The sequence below is a fragment of the Rattus norvegicus genome, chromosome 1 (assembly GCF_036323735.1).
Source record: "Rattus norvegicus strain BN/NHsdMcwi chromosome 1, GRCr8, whole genome shotgun sequence".
In the NCBI taxonomy this organism is placed as follows: domain Eukaryota; kingdom Metazoa; phylum Chordata; class Mammalia; order Rodentia; family Muridae; genus Rattus; species Rattus norvegicus.
The window spans coordinates 173,411,467-173,429,256 of record NC_086019.1 but is presented as its reverse complement, the minus strand read 5'-3'; the positions used below and the strand labels follow the sequence as shown (position 1 = coordinate 173,429,256).

Below are 17,790 nucleotides of genomic sequence, written 5' to 3'. Positions count from 1 at the left end.
GATCCCGGGGGCTTCATAGTTCAGTTGTGCAGCTCTTTGCTGGTGACGCGGCCAGCACGAGCCAAGTGTCAGCTCTACCACCACGGTCTCTTTCCGCACACCGCACCCGATTTCTCTAAAGGGCGTCGCAACCGCGTGGAGGCGGTAGCAGTCGCGGGATCCCAGCAGCTGACCACTGGCCACTCTGTGGTGACTGCTCTGGAAGCCCAGGCCCCCGGGGCCCAAAGAGCATCACGTCATCCTTTGCGCCCGGAGCCCGCCCCTCCCCGACTGCGCGTGCGCACGCGGTGGCGGCGGGTGGGGGGCCGCGGTGGGGCGGGCGGCCGCTCTCCGCCCTTCCTCTAGCTTGCTCCGGCTGCGGTGCTTAGGACAGCGTCCAGGATGCGGCGCGGGGTGGCCTGGCGCCCCCCTGCCCCAGCACGGCAGCGGCGGCCGCTAGGACCCGGCGAGGCCCGGGGGCAGCGGCCGGAGCCTCGGTAGCGGCGGCGGAGGGAGCGGCGGCTGAGGGCGAGCGGGCGGCCGGGGGCGGGGGCTCGGCTCCGCGCGGCTCGCCCCGCTCGGCCCGGCGCCATGAGCGGCGGCGGCGGCGGAGGGGGCTCGGCCCCCAGTCGCTTCGCCGACTATTTTGTCATCTGCGGGCTGGACACCGAGACCGGGTTGGAGCCGGACGAGCTGTCGGGTGAGTGCGCGCCGAACCCGGGCCGGAGCCCGTGGGCCCTGCTTTGTCCCGGGAACCGGGTGAGGGTCGAGCGAGGGGACCGGACGCGGGACCCGCGGGCCTGCTGTCCCCGCGCGGTGGTAGCCGCGTCGGCAACCTGGGGAGACGCGGACGCTGTGTGCGCTCAGGCGGTCGAATGGCTTGGTCCACAATGAAGGGGTGCTTGCCTTCTAGCACCCTTTTGGGGGAGAAGTTAGCCCACGTCCTAGTGAGAGTTTGTCCCACCCAGACTTTTCAAAAGAGCAAAACAAAAACTTGATGAGTTTATTTGGCCTCAGCCCAAGAAGCTGGTGCGACCAGTTCCTCAAAACCGTTATAACTCACTCCTGAGCAAGCCAGGCCCCGGGCTTTTCCTCCCTCTGGAACGGACATGAAGTGACAAATTGAACTGGGTTACACCAAGAATGGCTTCTCCCTTGGCGCTAGAAAAGAACTTGTACCCCGGGCAAAGCCTTTTTTTCTTTTGAATGTTAATGTCCTTTACCAACCCAGGGTCATTTGTGAATGAAGGCAACGTCCCAGTTGGACAGGTTGTGCTGTGTTGTGATGCCTCTCAAGTTATCTTTCGAAGGGGAAGTGATGGGGGAGTGACAGTGAGGCCCTGATGAGATTTGGCACCCATTGCTTGAAGGTGTAAGAATTATAAAAACCCCAGTGAATTCCTGCGCTCCCGCATTGGAGTTGCAACAGTTTTGAAAAGTTTTTGGGTGGCTAGTAAGCAAGTTTCAGTGGGTGGAGGCTTTAAAGTTATGTCATGCTGATTTGATGAGGGAAACTCCTCTCCTCTTTTCTGTCACGATGTGGTCACTGGACACTGTACAGTTTCTCTATTGAAAGTGATCATCCAGTTTTGTATATTTCTTTTGTTACCAGAAAAACCTCCACTTTGTTTCTCTTCTCCTCCTCCTCCTCCGACTCCTCTTTCTCCTTTTCTCCTCTTCCTCCTCTTCCTCCCCCCCACCCCCAGACGGATTTCTCTGTGTAGCCCTAGCTGTGTTAAAACACATCTGTATGCCGGGCTGGCCTCAAACTCAGAGATTTGCCTGCCTTTGCTTCTTGGGTCCTGGAATTAAAAGAGTGCACACCACTGCCTGGCAAATTCCAGTATTTCTTAGGAGGAAAAAATAAAGTACACACTTCAGATGACAAAACTGCATTGTCTTTTACAAATATGAGAAACTGATGCCTTATAAAACACTCTGAAGTAGTAATGGATTGATACTAGCTAAGCCTTTTGTTGTTCTGGCTTTAGTATTCCAAGCTCACCTTTTTATGTCGTCTCTCAAAGTCTAGACGGATGTTGTCATCAGCTTCATGTGTATTAACTTCAGAATTGTTGATGATGTAGTTGTTGGAATTCCATTCTAGGTTTGGTGCTAGATGGGATCTGAGAGGGAATGAGGCCTGGGAGGACAATCGGGCTTATATTTCTTGACTCTTGGCCCAGCGCTTCTTTGGTGACATGCTGTACCACAGTAGCCTCTCTGGAGGTCTTTAGAAAACAGTGACATGGCCACTGCTGCACATCTGTGATCCCAGCATTTGGGAGGCAGAGGCAGGAGGGTTGCCCCAAGTTTAAGGCCAGACTGGGCTTCATAGTGAGACCCTGGCCAAAAAGAAGAAAGAAAAGCAAACTAACATGTTGAGAAGGGTTAAAGATAAGAGTTTTTCTAGATGAAAGAAGAAGCTCAAAGGTAGAACAAGCTTGTTTTTATTGAATGTCTGTTAAATTGGGTAGCTGTTTGGTCTTAGAAAGTAAAGATAGCCTTAATTAAGAGTGGTGTAAGCCTGTGAGATCCCTGTTTCAGAAGCCAGAGAATCTGGAGTTCAAGGTCATTCTCAGCTTTAAAAAAAAAAAAAAAAAAAAAAAAAAAAAAAAAACAAAGGAAGGAAGGAAACTAGGGAGTGTTTGGGTTAGAATGGACAGACCTGCTTTGCTATTGGCTGTGCCTAGGGCAAATTAGAAAACCAGCACAGTAACTAAAGAGGCCTTACAGAGAACTGGGATCTTTGACCAAAAAAGAAATGTTATTCTCTTTTAATGAATATCTATTAATTATCTGGTTTCTCAGCAAGCTAAAATTATATCCCTGTACAAGCATATTGGTAGAATAAAGAAGGGGGATGCGTTGTAGAATGTGTAAGAAAGGCATTTTGTGTATTTTTAAAATTTAGTTATAGTAGTGTAATGCCATGTATCCAATAGCTGGTTTGCCTTTGTTAGAACAGACAATGATTGAGGGATTTTTTTTTTTTTCATCCTTCTTTTCATTTCTGGTGGGTTGATTGGGGAATCTGGATGACAGGGGTGGGGGTGGGGTGGAGGTGGGGGTTCAGAGGACAACACAACAGAATAAAAATAACTGTGCAGTCCATGTAGAGACTCTCTAGGGTGAATTTTCTCTCCTTAGCTTGCCCGATTGCTCTCAAATTGGTGATGTCATAGTCCATGAAACTATATGAAGTTAGGAGTTGCACTCTGATTCTTCTGAGAGGAATCTGTGTTCTTTTCTCCAACTAAATTGTGTTTCCCTGGCAGTTCCTGAATACTCAGACAAACAAAACAAGCTGTATTCAGAAAAAACAAATCGAAGATGCTTTGACAGGCTTGGATGGTGGTCTACTCCAGCCCCGGGAGGCTCAAGGTGCAGGAGGGCTAGAAGGTTAGGGTCATCCTGGTCTACTTAGCTAGACTTGTCTATACTGGGCTATATGACACCCACATGAATCCAAAATAAAAAATACTTCTAAATAATTTCATCATATGGAAGGTAGAGACAGGTGAGTGTAAATTCCAGACCAGCCTGCTTAGTGAGACCATGTTTTTAAAAAAGCAGAAAGTAAAAATTAGAATTAGGGGAGAAGGGCTGGAGAGATGGCTCAGTGGTTAAGAGCACTGACTGCTCTTCCAAAGGTCCTGAGTTCAAATCCCAGCAACCACAACCATCTGTAATAAGATCTGATGCCCTCTTCTGGTGTGTCTGAGGACAGCAAGAGTGTGCTTATAGAGAATAAATAAATAAATCTTTAAATTAAAAAAAAAAAGAATTAGGGGAGGAAAAAAAAACTGTTTACAGCCTTTCTGTGCTGACATGGTGAAGTCATAGAAGTCTAGAGATGCAGTAAATAGTTGTTCTGACCCGAGAGGTGAGTGTGGGCTGAAAGATTGCTGGTAGTCACTTAGGAAGAAAGGCACCACATTTGAAGAATACACTGAAATCATCTCAGAATGTCACCTTTTGAAGAGTGAGAAAATTCTGTCTAGAAAATCCAGAGCAAAGGACTGGTCAGGTCATAATGTTTAGATGTACCAAACAGTGAGATTAAAATTTCTTTTATTTTTGAAGGTGAGAACTTCCCATGTAGGCAAGGCTGGCTTGTGACTCTTTAAGCAGATAGCTCAGGCTAGCCTTAAACTAGGATTTATATGTATGCCACTGCACCAAATAAAATAGGAATTTTAAAGGCCATGGAATGTCAGACAGGGAAGCATTCTTAGAGATCATATAAACCTCTGATTTTACAGATGAGGTCTAGAGGAAGGTAGAGAGTATTTGTTTGCTGTGCCACAGTTCATTTGTTTTTTTCCTCTGCTTAAGTGGTATTTTACACCTTATAGTAGTTTAATGGGGATGGGAGAAGTAAGATATTTGTATGATGGGATAGCAGCAGACAGTATGGCCTTTTATTCAAGCTCAGATTTTTATTTATTTTTGTTTCCTAATTGAGATAGTGGCTCATGGTAGCCCAGGCTAGCCTTGGGACTTTGACCCCTCTGCCTCTGCCTGCTTCAGTTAGATGTGTACTCTCATACCTGACTCTTGTTTTTGTTTGTGGCTGATTAATACTCTGTGACATAAAACTTAGTATCATTTGACTAATACTTAAGTTGCTCCCACTTTTTAATTATTGTGAATAATGTTGATGTGATTTGCATACATGGTTTTTGGTGGGCATATGGTTCTGTTTCCCTTGGCTTGAGTACCTAGGGATAAAATTGCTAGGTCATATGGAAACTTTGTTTAACCTTTTGAGCATCTGCTTGCTAGTTTGTTTTTCAGGGCATCCAGCATCCAGGGCTTCCCAACAATACAGTCTTTCTGTTTTGTTTTACTTTGTTTTGGGACAGAGTTTTACTCTGTAGCACAGACAGACTATCTTGTGACTTAATATGTAGTCCATGTTGGCCTTGAATTTAGAGTGATCCTCCTGCTTCGGCCTCCTGAGTGCCAGGATTACAGTATGACCACCTAAACTGACTGAACGTCTTTTGGTCATAGACATCCGTCCTGCCTGTGTGATGTGGGTTTTGATTCTTTGATTTCTGACTGTTAAAGAAGGATATGTTACTTAAAATAGACTGTCTCTCATTTTATAGAGACGAAGCTTGAGAGGTGAGTGGCAGTCCGTGCTTATAATCTCATCACTGGAGGTGGAGGCAGCAAGTGCGTCCCATGTTCCAGCTCAGCCTGAGCTACGGAGAGAGCAGCCCCCTCCATCCCCACTCTCTACCCTCCCCACTTCCCGGAAACTTGATGAATTGGCTGGGTGTGTGAATTAGTGGTAGAATGCTTGTCTAGCATACATGAAATCCTGAGTTCAGTCCCCAGAAACAGGACCACATAACATGTTTGGTGAGAGTTTCTTCAAACCTGGAGTTGATTGAGTGAGATGTGCTTTGATTTTCCTCTACCTCTATCTATCTTCTTCTGGTGGGTTCCAGGTCAATTCTCTTACAATCATTTCTGTGTCTCTGTCCTGAAGCCTAGCTTACTAGCTACAGGAAAGTCCTTTCCTGATGGCTTACCTCTAGCTTCTGACTGTCTGAAGTCAAGGCTCCTGTCTGTAATCGGGGGATACTTCCAAAGTAAGATCATGTGTTTCTTTTGTAAGGTAGAATGAGTAAAGAGTCTGAAAGTGGCTGAAATTCAGGAAATAATGAAGAAACATCCCAAGGCAATTTCTTTTCTTTTTTTTGGAGCTGGGGACCGAACCCAGGGCCTTGCGCTTGCTAGGCAAGCGCTCTACCACTGAGCTAAATCCCCAACCCCAAGGCAATTTCAAACACACAGAATTTGTTTGAAGAGATTGACGGTAGAGTCCTTGATTTTGACTTCCTCAGGTGGTAAGGATCACTTGGAAAGTGAGTGGGTTTTACTTTAATGACTTTGGGTTCTGCTCCTCTTAGGAGGAGATCCTGAGTCAATGTTTGGTGCTTAAACCACTTTCTTCTATATTCTGTTCAGTCCTCCCTTCCTTTCTCTCTCCCTCCCTCCTTCCCTTCCTTGCTAGGTTGAAAATAGTTTCTTTTCCTAACATCCTTTTCCAGGTCTATTTCTTTTTAGAACCTTACTCTTTGGCTAAGTCTGGTAGAAGGTGTAGTTGGGCTTTGCTTAGTCCTTCGACTGTGCTGTTCCTGTGATTATTGTCAGATGAGTATGTCATCTCTGAGGAACTTAGAGTCAAAGAAGGGACCCTGTGCTCTGTTTTAGATTCCTGCTGGTATGGAACAGTGTGAAAGGCTTGCCTGCTTTCAGAAGCTGGTGACCTCTTGTGGAATTCAGTGGTGAAATTTTGTCATTACTAAATCTAAAAATTTAGTAATTTTAGTAAATTTAGTAATTTAGTTTACTTCTTCGAAGTTATTGAGTGAGGTAGGTATTTAGTAGCATGCCCATATTCCAGGTGTTTTGTGAGTGTTGACTTTAAATTTTTTATTGCATTTATTTTTGTGTGTATAGGTTACATATATCTCAGAATGTATGTGGAAATCAGAAGACAGCTTTTGGGAGTTGGTTCTCCTGCCATATAGGTTCCAGGGATCAAATTCAGGTCATCATAATTGGCAGCAAGTGCCTTTATATGCCGAGCTATCTTGTTGGCTTAGTGGTTAATTTATTATAATTTCTCAAGAAAGGCATGTGTGTACTACTGTGCCCAGCAGTTGTTGATTTTAGCTTGCAGTATGGGGCACAGGATTCTGGCATGGTGGACAGTAAGAGGGTGTGTCACTTAAGGAAAGAAGAGTTTACTTTGGCTCATAGTTGGGCATGATCCATCATGGCAGGGTAATGATTATGGTGGAAGCATGAGGCCGCTGGCCACTTAATGTGCAGGAGGAAGAGATGGTGCTGCTATCCAGCTCACATTCTCCATTCTGTAAAATTAATCTTGAACTCTAGCTGAGGGATGGTTCTAACTGCATTTTGGGTTGGTCTCCCCACCTTAGGTAATCCTCCTTGGAAACATCCGTGAAGACATGCACATCTTTGTGTCATAGGTGATTCTAAATTCAGTCAATGAAGATGATCACTGTAGTCAGATCAGAATGTTGCTAGGCCAGGATAGGGATGGTGTTGTACACCTGAGGCAAAGGAAGACAGATCTATGAGTTCAAGATAGCCTGGTCTACATAGTGAGTTCCAGACCAGTCAGGGCTAATAAAGAGACTGTGCCTCAAAACAAACAAACAAACAAACAAACAAACAGAAAATTGCTAGTTCATCTGGTCTACTGTGTAGGTGGAACAAGCTGCTTTAGTCTAAAATGTTGAGCGGCCTGAGCAGTGAGGAGGTCTGTGGAGGTTGCTGTCATTTAGCATACTTTGGATTCTAACCTTCCCAGTGTGTATACATGATCACACATTCGTGTATATTGGTCATAGAAGCAAACAAAATATCAAGAGCTAGAAGTCAGAGATGATTCACCACTTTTGCTAGATGGTAATGGTTAATATTTCTAAATGATCAGAGTTTTGCAGTGTACTTTTAAACCATTTTTATTCGATTTCACTTGAAATAAAATCTTCTGTTCAGTGTTATCAAAAGTTAAAAAAGAATTGTTAGTTGGGTGGTAGTGGTGGTGCATGCCTTTGATCTCAGCACTTGGCAGGTTGATCTCTGTGAATCAAGGCCAGCCTGGTCTAGATAAGAGAGTTCTAGGATAGCCAAGGCTATACAAAGAAACTCTGTTTCAAACAAGACATAACAAAATGTTAGAATCCAGGTCTCTGCTGTCTCATTATTGATATGACTTTATTTTTTAATTAAGGGGTATCTGACTAGTGATTTGAATAACAGTTTGGCATGACGTGACATGTGGGCTTTTTTGTGGTTCAGTCTCTAGTTAATACTTGAGTAGAGGTGCAGTGTCAGGAGATCAGACAGATGGCTTGTTTCCTTATATACAATTGGGAAAGTCGGCTATTGGTTTTTATTCTCTCCCTTCTTTTATCAGTTCTGGAAATCTTAGCTCAAAAAGTGAGTAGGACTTTGGTTCTAAGAAGGTTGTGTTTTCTCCTCCCCTGAGTGTCTGTGCTGCAGGATGTTTCAGACGCTTTGCATGCGGTCTGTTTTCTTTGAAGAAGAAAGAACAGGATTTGCATCTGCTAACCTCAGAAGTCCTTTGGCTAGTATGCAGTTCTGTCTTCTGCGTTGGTGGTCAGGGGTTTGCTTGTGATTTGTGTGGTCTTGAAACGATATGGGAAATAACCAAGAAACTTTGAGGATTTTTAAGTCAGAGAAACAGGAAAAAATGACTTAGAAATAATATTCAAGGCCAGCATTCATAAGATAGTAAGCTAAATTCATCAGTAGAAAATTACACTTTTTTTTTTTTGCATTATTCTTTTTTTTTTTTCTTTTTTTTTTTTTTCGGAGCTGGGGACCGAACCCGGGGCCTTGCGCTTCCTAGGTAAGCGCTCTACCACTGAGCTAAATCCCCAGCCCCTACACTTTTTTTTTATTATATATTAGGCTGCCATTTCAGGACTGTCTAGAGAATTGGTTCTATTGGGATGGAACAATGGCTCAGTGGTTAAGAGCACTGACTGCTCTTTAAGAGGACTCATGTTCTATCCACAGCACTCACAAGGCAGCTTACAACCAGCTCTAACTCCAGTCCCAGGTGATGTGATGCCTTTTGGGCTGAGGCACTGTGCAGACATACAGGCTCACAACATTAGAAGAAACAACAGCCGTCCTATATGAATGACAAATATACCGAAAAGAGCAATCAGGGAAACAGCTTTGTTCACAAAAAGTACCCCCCCCCCAAAAAAAAGAAGAAAATGTTTAGTTTTATGTCTGTCTGTCTGCCTGCTCATCTATCTCTGTGTGTGCCTGCTTGCTCATGTGTACATGTATGCCATGCCCACTAAGCCAGAAGAGGGCATTCAGTTCTCTGGAACTGGAGTGTAGGTAGTTGTGTGCCTGGTGTGGATGCTAGGAACTGAACCCAATCCTTTTCGAGTGCTCTTAACCACCGAACCATCTATCAGGTCTTGAATTCATTCTTCTTGAAATCAGAGTATCATCTCTGATGCTTTTTTGTTTCTTTGTAATTGTAAAAAAACCTTGAAATTTATTATTATTTTATGTGTATGAATGTTTTATCTGCATTTATGTACTACACATGTACCTGGTGTTCTTGGAGACCAAAGGAAGGTGCTAGGTGTCTTAGAACTGGAGTTATAGATGGATATAAATGCCATGCAGATACTGGGAATGGAACCTAGGTCCTCTGGAGGAGCAGCCAATGCTCTTAATCATAAAGCCATCTCTCCAGCCCCTTGTTTTGTAATTTATCAATGATGACTTTATAACATTGGCTTAGCCTAGATATGTAGCTAGGAGTAATTTCGTTATATTATTGAAAAAAAAAACTAGAGATTTAATTTTAGGAAAGTGTCTTTTCCCTTACTTTTTCTACTTTTATTTGATTTGATCATTAAAAAGTTTAAACATTTTCTGAGCCAGTGAAATGGCTCAGCAAGGAAAGGTGTTTGCTGCCAAGCCTGGTGTCAAGGGATCCACACGTGTAGGGAAAGAATTGATTCTCAAAAGTTATTTGTTCTATGACTCACACACACAATAAATAAATACAGTAAATGTTTTAAGAAGTTTAATTTTCCCTGATTATAAAATCCTGATCATTACACAACTTCAAATGTTACAGAGCTATATTAGAAATTTCTCTTGACCTAGAGTCAGGTAGGTAGAGCTCTTCCCCTTTGCTGGAAAACTTGGATCATATAGTAAGTTCGTAATGATGGTTTCCTGTGTTATTATGGAGAGACAGCAGCTTCTTTTCAGATCTTAACTGGTTTTCTGATGTAAGGCATAATATTTAACCTTTTGGAATGTAATAAGCCAAACTTTAAATTTTCCTAAGTGCTGAGTAGTGGATGTGAGAGAGAGGTCTGTCAGAGAGAATAGCAAGGACTGTGGTTAAAGTTCTTGAATTCTTAAAAGTCTGAAAGTCCAGAGTCAAACTTTACACTGACTATTGGTGAGAGGAACATTTTGTTTTGGAGTTTGGTTATTTCATGATTTGTATATTAAAGAGATGAATGTATTTATCTTGCTACATAGTCTAGACTATACTCTCTTCTTTTCTCTTGCGTTGGATGCAGTGTGCTGTGATTACAGGCATAACCCACAAGGCCTAGTTGTGTCTTTAATGATTCTATTTAGCCAATTCTATTGACTCAGTCACCTCTCTTCACTCCCATGTCCCTGTTAGGGATTGAACTCAGAGCCTTGCATCTACCAGGCCACCACTCCTACCCATGCACGTCATCCCCAGCCCTGTCCAGTTTCTTGCTGAGAAAGAAAAAAAAAAATATATATATATATATATACACATACACACACATCCATCCATCCATCCACCCACCCACCCATCCTTTGGAATTTGCTGTGCTTATTGGTGCCGCTGCTTTAAGAGAATACTATAAAGTGCACACATGCATTTCTCATGGCCATGTGAGACTGGGAGACTCAGCTCAAAGTGGCTTGGACATAGTTTTCTTGTATCTGCTTGTAGCAGAAGGAAAAATGAGCTCTAACTAAAGCCTCTTTTATTTTGGCATTGAGCCTATTAAAGAGAGCAGTCCTCCTTGCCCAATTACCTCTTTTTTAAGTTAAAAAAAAAAAAAGGTAATCTCATATAGCACAGGCTGACCTTTTACTATGATGACCTTGAACTTCTGATCCTCCTGCCTATTCTAAGAACTGGGACTCTTAATCACCCAGTAATGGTCCCAGTACTTAATACTGTCACATTGACAACATGTTATTTTGGAGGTGATACAGTGAGACCATAGCAGAAATACAACATATGTAGAGATACCATCTGCTCAACTGACAATAATTTGCTAAGCCCTAAGGTCCTATATGTCTAAATAATGTTTGATGCTTAGTCTGGTATTGTCCATTTCCCCCCATTTCTCATGTTTGTGTGAAGACTTTTTCCCTTGCATTTCTGGGTTTTGAAAAGTGGTGCACTGTGACTATCTAGAAGAGTGTTTGTGTTTTATGTTGGTTGACTGATCTGGCTTGGTTGGCTTTGTTGCTTGGTTATGAGTGTGTGGTGCATTTAGCCAAGGGCATCATCTCAGTTACTTTCCATAAGGACAATTTTTGTACTGGCCTCAGCTGACCATCCTGCTCACAAGTACACTGTAAATCCCAGAGAAGTGAGAAAGTGGAGTTACCAGCCTCGTTATCATAGAAAATGAACAGTGATTCTTTACTGACAAGTTCAGATGCCATCCATCCTCGTGTCGAGGTCAGGAAAGGACAGTGCAGCAAATTTAAGCTAGCTGAGTTCACACAGAAGATTTAGAAACATGTTCTTGTCTCTAAAATTCTCTGTCACACACATTTGTACTGAAATGCCAGCTTAGTGATGGGGCTCTGGCTTCCAAAGCTGTGTGGGACACAATCCTGCTCTCTCTTTGAGGGTGGGGAGAGGTAGGCATTTATAGTATTCTGAGGCGTTAGACATATTAATCAGAAACTGCAGGCAGTGGTGATAATGAAGACGGCCAAGGCAGCTGACAGAAAAGGCGCTTATTTGGGGCTTATAGTTCCAGGAGATTAGCCCATGATGATGGGATGGATTTGAGGTAGCAGCTAAGAGCTCACATTTTGAACTACACACAAGAAGGGAGAGAGCTAAGTAGAAATGATGGGAGGCTTTTGGATCCTCAGAGTCTGCCCCAGTGACACATATCCTCCAAGAAGGCCATAACCCCTCATTTTCTCCAAACACTCACCATCTGGGACCTATTCAAATGTCTCTCATTCAAACCATCACAGATGTGTTTTAATTTAGAGTATCTTGTAGGCAGTGATTGTCTAGAAGACCTCAAGTTGGACTGGGAGGTGTTATTAGAAGAGCTCTTGCTTAGCATGCACAAAACCCTAGCTTAGGCCATAGCACATGGATGTGAACAACAGTCACAAGGTTGGTCTTTATTTGATTTTCATTCCCTCATTTAGCTATTATTTGTAGAATTTTGTAGATCTTGTAATCACTATTTGAGGCACAAAAGGCATGTTAGTGAGTGAAATTCTCTTGCGGAGCTCTTTTAGGTGGAGAGAGACAGATATTAAAAATTAAACTTAGCTCAGTGGTGGTGCATGTCCTTTGTCCAACAGAGGCCAGCATATCAAGGCTAGCCTGGCCTACAGCAAGAGAGTTCCAGGACAACCAGGGCTACAGAGAGAAACCATGTGAAAAACCAAATAAATAAATAAATAAACAAACAAATAAATAAATAATAAAATAAAACTAAACATAAGGTTGAAGCAAGAAAATTGAGAGCTCCAGGCTAGCCTGGGTTTCATAGTGAATTCTAGTCTGGGCTGCATATTAAGAGTTTGTTTAAAAGAGAAAGAAAAGGAAAGAAAAAAGAACATTCTCAATAAGTAGCATGTAGTGTGTAAGGGGTGGAAAGAGTTGATAGGATCAGGATTGTTAGGCCAGGGTGGATGTGGATGTTCATACTTTACTTTGAGAAAGAGGGTCATGTAGGTCATGTAACCCAGGCTAGCCCAAATTCTTGACCATTTCATGTCTTATCCTCTTCTAGAATGCTGCATCCCCACCCCAACACACACACACACACACACACACACACACACACACACACACACACACACACACAGGGTTTCTCTGTGTAACCCTGGCTGTTCTGGATCTTACTTACTCTGTAGACCAGGCTAGCTTTGAACTCACAAAGACTCAAATGCTTTTGCCTCCCAAGTGCCGGAACTAAAGGCGTGTGCCACCACTGCCTGGCTTGATGTTACACAGAGAACTGTTCAAAAGGTGGGCAAGGCTAGATAGCTAGTAAGTGAGATTATCAATATGATGGGAAGATGTTGGGCCTTGTAGACCAGTGTTTTTCATTGTGTGTGCTCTGGACCAATTACAGCAGCTCCCAGAATTTACTACAAAAATAAAACTCAATCCAGTGACCTTTTGGATTATATATCTATCTACCTCCTGCCCTCAACCTTTTTTTTTTTTGGAGGTAAGGTCACATGTTTTTCAGACTGTTTTTGAATTGGGGACATCACTGTGTTAGCCTTCTGAATTCCTAGGCTTACAGAGAACCTGGCCAGGCTATACATTTTGCCTTTAGAAACAGAAAATTTTGGAGTGGGGCTTAGAAACATATTTTATCAAACCAGCCAGTCCCTGTTGTATATACTATACTGATTATGAGAGTGTGTCCCACTTCCTTTCCAGCTTTTGGGATTGAGCCTAGGACGATATGAATGCTGAATAAGCACTCTGCCACAGTTCTGGCACAGCTGGGAAATTAAAGCTCCACACTTACTCAGCCGAGTGTTCTTCAGTGAGGCCTGGTATTGGAGAAAGAAGCACTGAGGAACTGCAAAGTTGGGCTTTGGAGTTGGTCACTCCTGCTTCACTTGCAGTTATGAGGCTGCGAATGATGATGCCAGAACTAGTTTGTAGGATTGCATGAGGGAGAACGTATAAGCAGATGTGCACAGAATTATTGGGGCAAGTGAGGCCGTGCTAAATGAATTCTATGGAAGCCTTACCTTTTTTCTTTTATTATTGAAATTAATGAGTCATTCAGCACTCATCCTACTTCCTGCCATCCTCCATTCAGCCTCTTGTGTGAATCTTAGCTCATCAGGTTCTGTGTCAGATCTAGCTGGAAAGAGAATGCAAGGTGCATTGAAACAAACTAGGAAAGAACCAGACCAGGGATCTCTGTGCTAGAGGTGTACGTAGTGAATTCCAGGCTGCCTGAGCTACACAGTGAGACCTTGTCTTGGGGTTGGGGGGAAGGGGAGTCATCATTGTGTGAAATAACATTTCTGTATTTTTAAAAAATACAATAGTGAGTGGCTTGGCCTGGGCATGTAGCCATCTTGGTAGAGTTTTTGCATAAAGCCCTGGGTTTTATCCCTAGCACTGCTCTAACACTAGCACTGAAAAGGTGGAGGCAGGAGGACCAGAAGTTTAAGGGTTATCCTCAGCTATGTGGCAAGTTTAAGGCTAGCCTGGTCTAAAAGAAAACACAGTCAATGAAATCCAAAAACAAAAAGATTCCAGTAAGTTTTAAAACACACACTTCTCTTAGGAACTTCATAATTATAGAAAAATTGAGAAGTAACTTATGATTCCTTTATCTAGAATCAAGCTCTGGAAGCATTCTGATGTATTTACATGGTTCCTTTGGAATTTGTATTTTATTTTTTGTTTTTGAGTCCTCTATACACTCTATGATTCTATATAGTTCTATAACTCACCATGTAGACCAGGCTGGTCTTGTACTCACAGAGATCTATCAAAGTTGTGTACCACCACACCTGGCAAATTTGAAGTTTTTTATCTCAGAAAAAAGTAGACACCAACTCTGAGTGTATAGCTTGATACATGTTACATGCACGTGTGCGTGTAATCACAGCCCAGCTAGATGCTGTAAGGTTTTGTTGTGTGCACGCTTAATTAGTTAATTAATTACTTAAATTAAATGGGTGATTTGCCTGTATGTATGTCTAAGAGAGTGTCTGATCTCTAGAATAGGAGTTACAGACAGTTGTGAGTCACCGTGTATGTGCTGGGAATGGAAGCCTGGTCCTCTAGAAGAGCAGTCAGTGCTGTTAACTGTTGAGCTATCACTCCAGCTCTCTCATAAACAGTTTTGAGTCACTGTTTCTCTCTGCTTGTGCTGGCTAGTTTTTTATTGACTTGACATAAGCTAGAGTCATTGGAGAGGAGGGAGCCTCAGTTGAGAAAAGAACTCCATAAGATATGGCTGTAGGTAAGCCTGTAGGGCATTTTCTTAATTAGTGGTTGATGTGGGAGGCGTCCAGCCCCTTGTGAGTGGGGATGCCTTTTAGCTGATGGTTCTGAGTTCTATAAGAAAGCAGGCTGACTGTACATAGGGGAGCAAGTCAGTAAGCAGTATCCTTCCATGGCCTCTGCATCAGTGCCTGCCTCTAGGTTTTGAGTTTGTGTCCTGACTTGAGTGATGAACTGTGATGTAGAAGTGGGAGCTCAGTAAACACTTTTCCTCCACACGTTGTTTGTCACAGGAATAGTAGCCTTAATTAGGACAATGCTTCTAATGTGTTATTGCTTTTAAAGAACATTTCCAAGCTTGGGGAAGAAAATTGTCTGAATTTAATCATCAGAGAAGCTGAGTCCTCCCTTCCCCTCCATTCCAGTTTTTACATTTCTTTGTTAATTACTTGTCTAGGTGTTTTGTTCACATTTTTATTGTGGTTTTGATCTTTTTCTGATTGATTTATTTAAACTTTTTGTCAGGAATATTTTTTCCTGTATGTTTCAAATATGTTTCTACACATTAAAAATGATGACTAGGAGTCTTCAGGGTAAATACATTTGCTTTCAAGTCTAATGACCTGAGTTGATCCCCAGAATTACATAATGGGAGGAGAAAACTAACTGCTTCAAGGTTGTTGCCCTCCACACTCCCAAGCAGCAGCAACTCAGACAGAGCTGAGTCTGGTGATACTTTCCTATAATCTTAGCAGTTTGGGGAACTGAGGTAGGAAGCCTGTAAATTTGATCTAAGTTAGGTAACATAGTGAGAGTCTTACATTTTAATCGAGTTATCTGGATATATTTGTTATAATTTCTCCTTTTGTTATAATTTCTCATTACTTTTAAGGGGTGCCTTGGGGAAATTGAGTTGGGATGCAATTTAAGGGTAATTAAAGCTCTCCCTTACTTAGAAGGCAAGTGAATTTGTTATGGGAGTGGGGAGGGTAAAGGAATGTGGTTTGGAATGGGTATTAGTTTCCTGTGGGCTGCCAGATCAAATGATCACAACTGTCCAGGTTTAAAACAATACAGTCATTCAGGTCCCCCTCTTCCTAGAGGCTGCAAGTTCATGATCCAGGTTATCAGTGGGCACAGACTCCCAGAGGCTCTTAGAGAATGATTCCTGATTTCTGCTTCTAGTTTCTGGTCTCTTTGGCCATTCTTGGACTCTGACCACACCCCTCCCATCTCTTGTCTTCCTGTCCCCCTGTAGTGTGTCTCCTTTATTGTGTTGTCTATAGGGATTCATATTGCTTGTTGAATCCACCCAGCTAATTTATGTTGATTTCATCTCTACATCAAGATTATGTCTGTGTTATCCTTTCCTAAATAAGATAGCATTCATGGGTGCTGGGAATCAGGATGTGGACACATCCCCTCAGGATGCCAAAGGCAGAGCTTGAATTGTGTCAATTGTGAACAAGAAATAGAGAGGAGTAAAGGAGAGTCTAGGACAAGAGGTCAGGGAAAAGGAGAGAGATGTGGGCTACCTGTGCTTTACTGTTACTGTACTTAGTAAATAAGAGATAAATGGAATTTGAGAATAGATTAAAAATGACATAAGGCAGGCGGTGGCATCGGCATATGCCTTTAACCCCAGGAGGCAGGGGTTCTGAGTTTGAAGCCAGCATGGTCTACAGAGTGAGTTCCAGAACAGCTACAGAGAAACCCTGTCTCAAACAACCTAAACCCGAGGCAAACCCCCCAAACCAATACAACTTAGGCCTGATTTTGTCTCAAGCAATATAACTCAGGTAAAAGTCAAACTCTTGTGGGCTAGACCATCATGTATTTCCTTAGCAACCTCAGTGATTTAGGGAAAAAGTCAGGGACTGTTTTTATTGTTGGTAGCTGTCATCACAATCATCACTAAGCCTAGATTTATGCTTTATCTTTTAAAGCAAGCAGGATTTGGAACCTATGCAGGAGAAGCAAAAGCAGGTAGAATTTCTGAACCTCATTTTACAGACTAGAAATTGTGACTAAGAGCTCTCTGAGAAACGTGTTCAAGTTCTTGTAATTGGCTTGTACAAATAAGACTTGAATTTGGGGTTCCTTAACTCTTTAAAATTATTATTTATTAAAATGTAAATGACTTATTTTTAATTACAGATATATATGCGTATACACACACGCACACTCACACTCACATGTGTCATGTGAGTTCCGTGCCTGGAATCAGATCCCTTGGAGCTGGAGTTACAGGTAGTTGTGAGCTACCTAAAGTGTGTTCAGGGACCTCTTCAAGTGGATACTTTTAACCTCTGAGCCCTCTCTCCACTATACTGGGGTCCTTTAACTCTCACGACTTTTCCCCCCTAGAATATGATGTGTTTATTTCTTCAAAGCTGAGGTGGCTTCTAGGGTCAGAAGGAGACATTATAACCTGGAGCTTAGATCTGTTACCTGAGTCTGTGGGTTAGAAACCTAGCTCCTCCTGTTACTGTTTGCATGCTGTGGGGCAGTTTGCTTAATTTTGGTTCAGTTTCTTAATTTGTTAGGTAGAGCCACACCTATGATAGCTTGCAGGCTATCATAAAGAAAGGTGGGGATTCACATGTAGTAGGTCAGAATCCAGAGTTGACTCTCACTTAAAGCAAAAAGCCATTGAAATAGATACACATTAAATGTATACTCTGATAGTATTTTGGCAACTTGAATATAGCCAGGTTGCCAACACCTGAGAATCTTACACTGCATTCTTTTGTAGTTTTTGAAATAGCATTTTCTTCTACAGCTTAGTTTGGCTTTGAACTTGCTTTGTAGCCCACGTGGGTCTCAACCTTGATACTTACTGTCCTGCTTTAGCCTCCTGACTACTAGGGTAAGTGGTGTGTACCACCACACCCAGTTCTGTGGTTTGGAGTCTTTTTCCTTTCTCTGGCAGCATCAGGGATTGAGCCTAAGGCTCCCAGCAAGCTAGGCAAGTGCTCAGCTGCCGAGCCATAGGCCAG

General features: G+C 42.7%; 1 protein-coding gene across 3 annotated transcripts in view; it reads left to right on the top strand.

Moving 5' to 3' along the window:
- The first annotated feature begins 283 nt into the window (after positions 1-283).
- The window catches only part of Dennd5a (DENN domain containing 5A), a 66,015-nt gene continuing 48,508 nt past the window's right edge, over positions 284-17,790 (top strand). The window contains exon 1 of one of the 3 annotated variants that reach the window (XM_039078190.2): positions 284-679. In XM_039078190.2, coding sequence (XP_038934118.1) covers positions 571-679 — 109 coding nt within the window. In that variant the 5' untranslated portion in view covers positions 284-570. The remainder of the gene's footprint in view (positions 680-17,790) is intronic. The other 2 variants (XM_017589204.3, NM_001107546.2) reach the window with 2 other exon arrangements.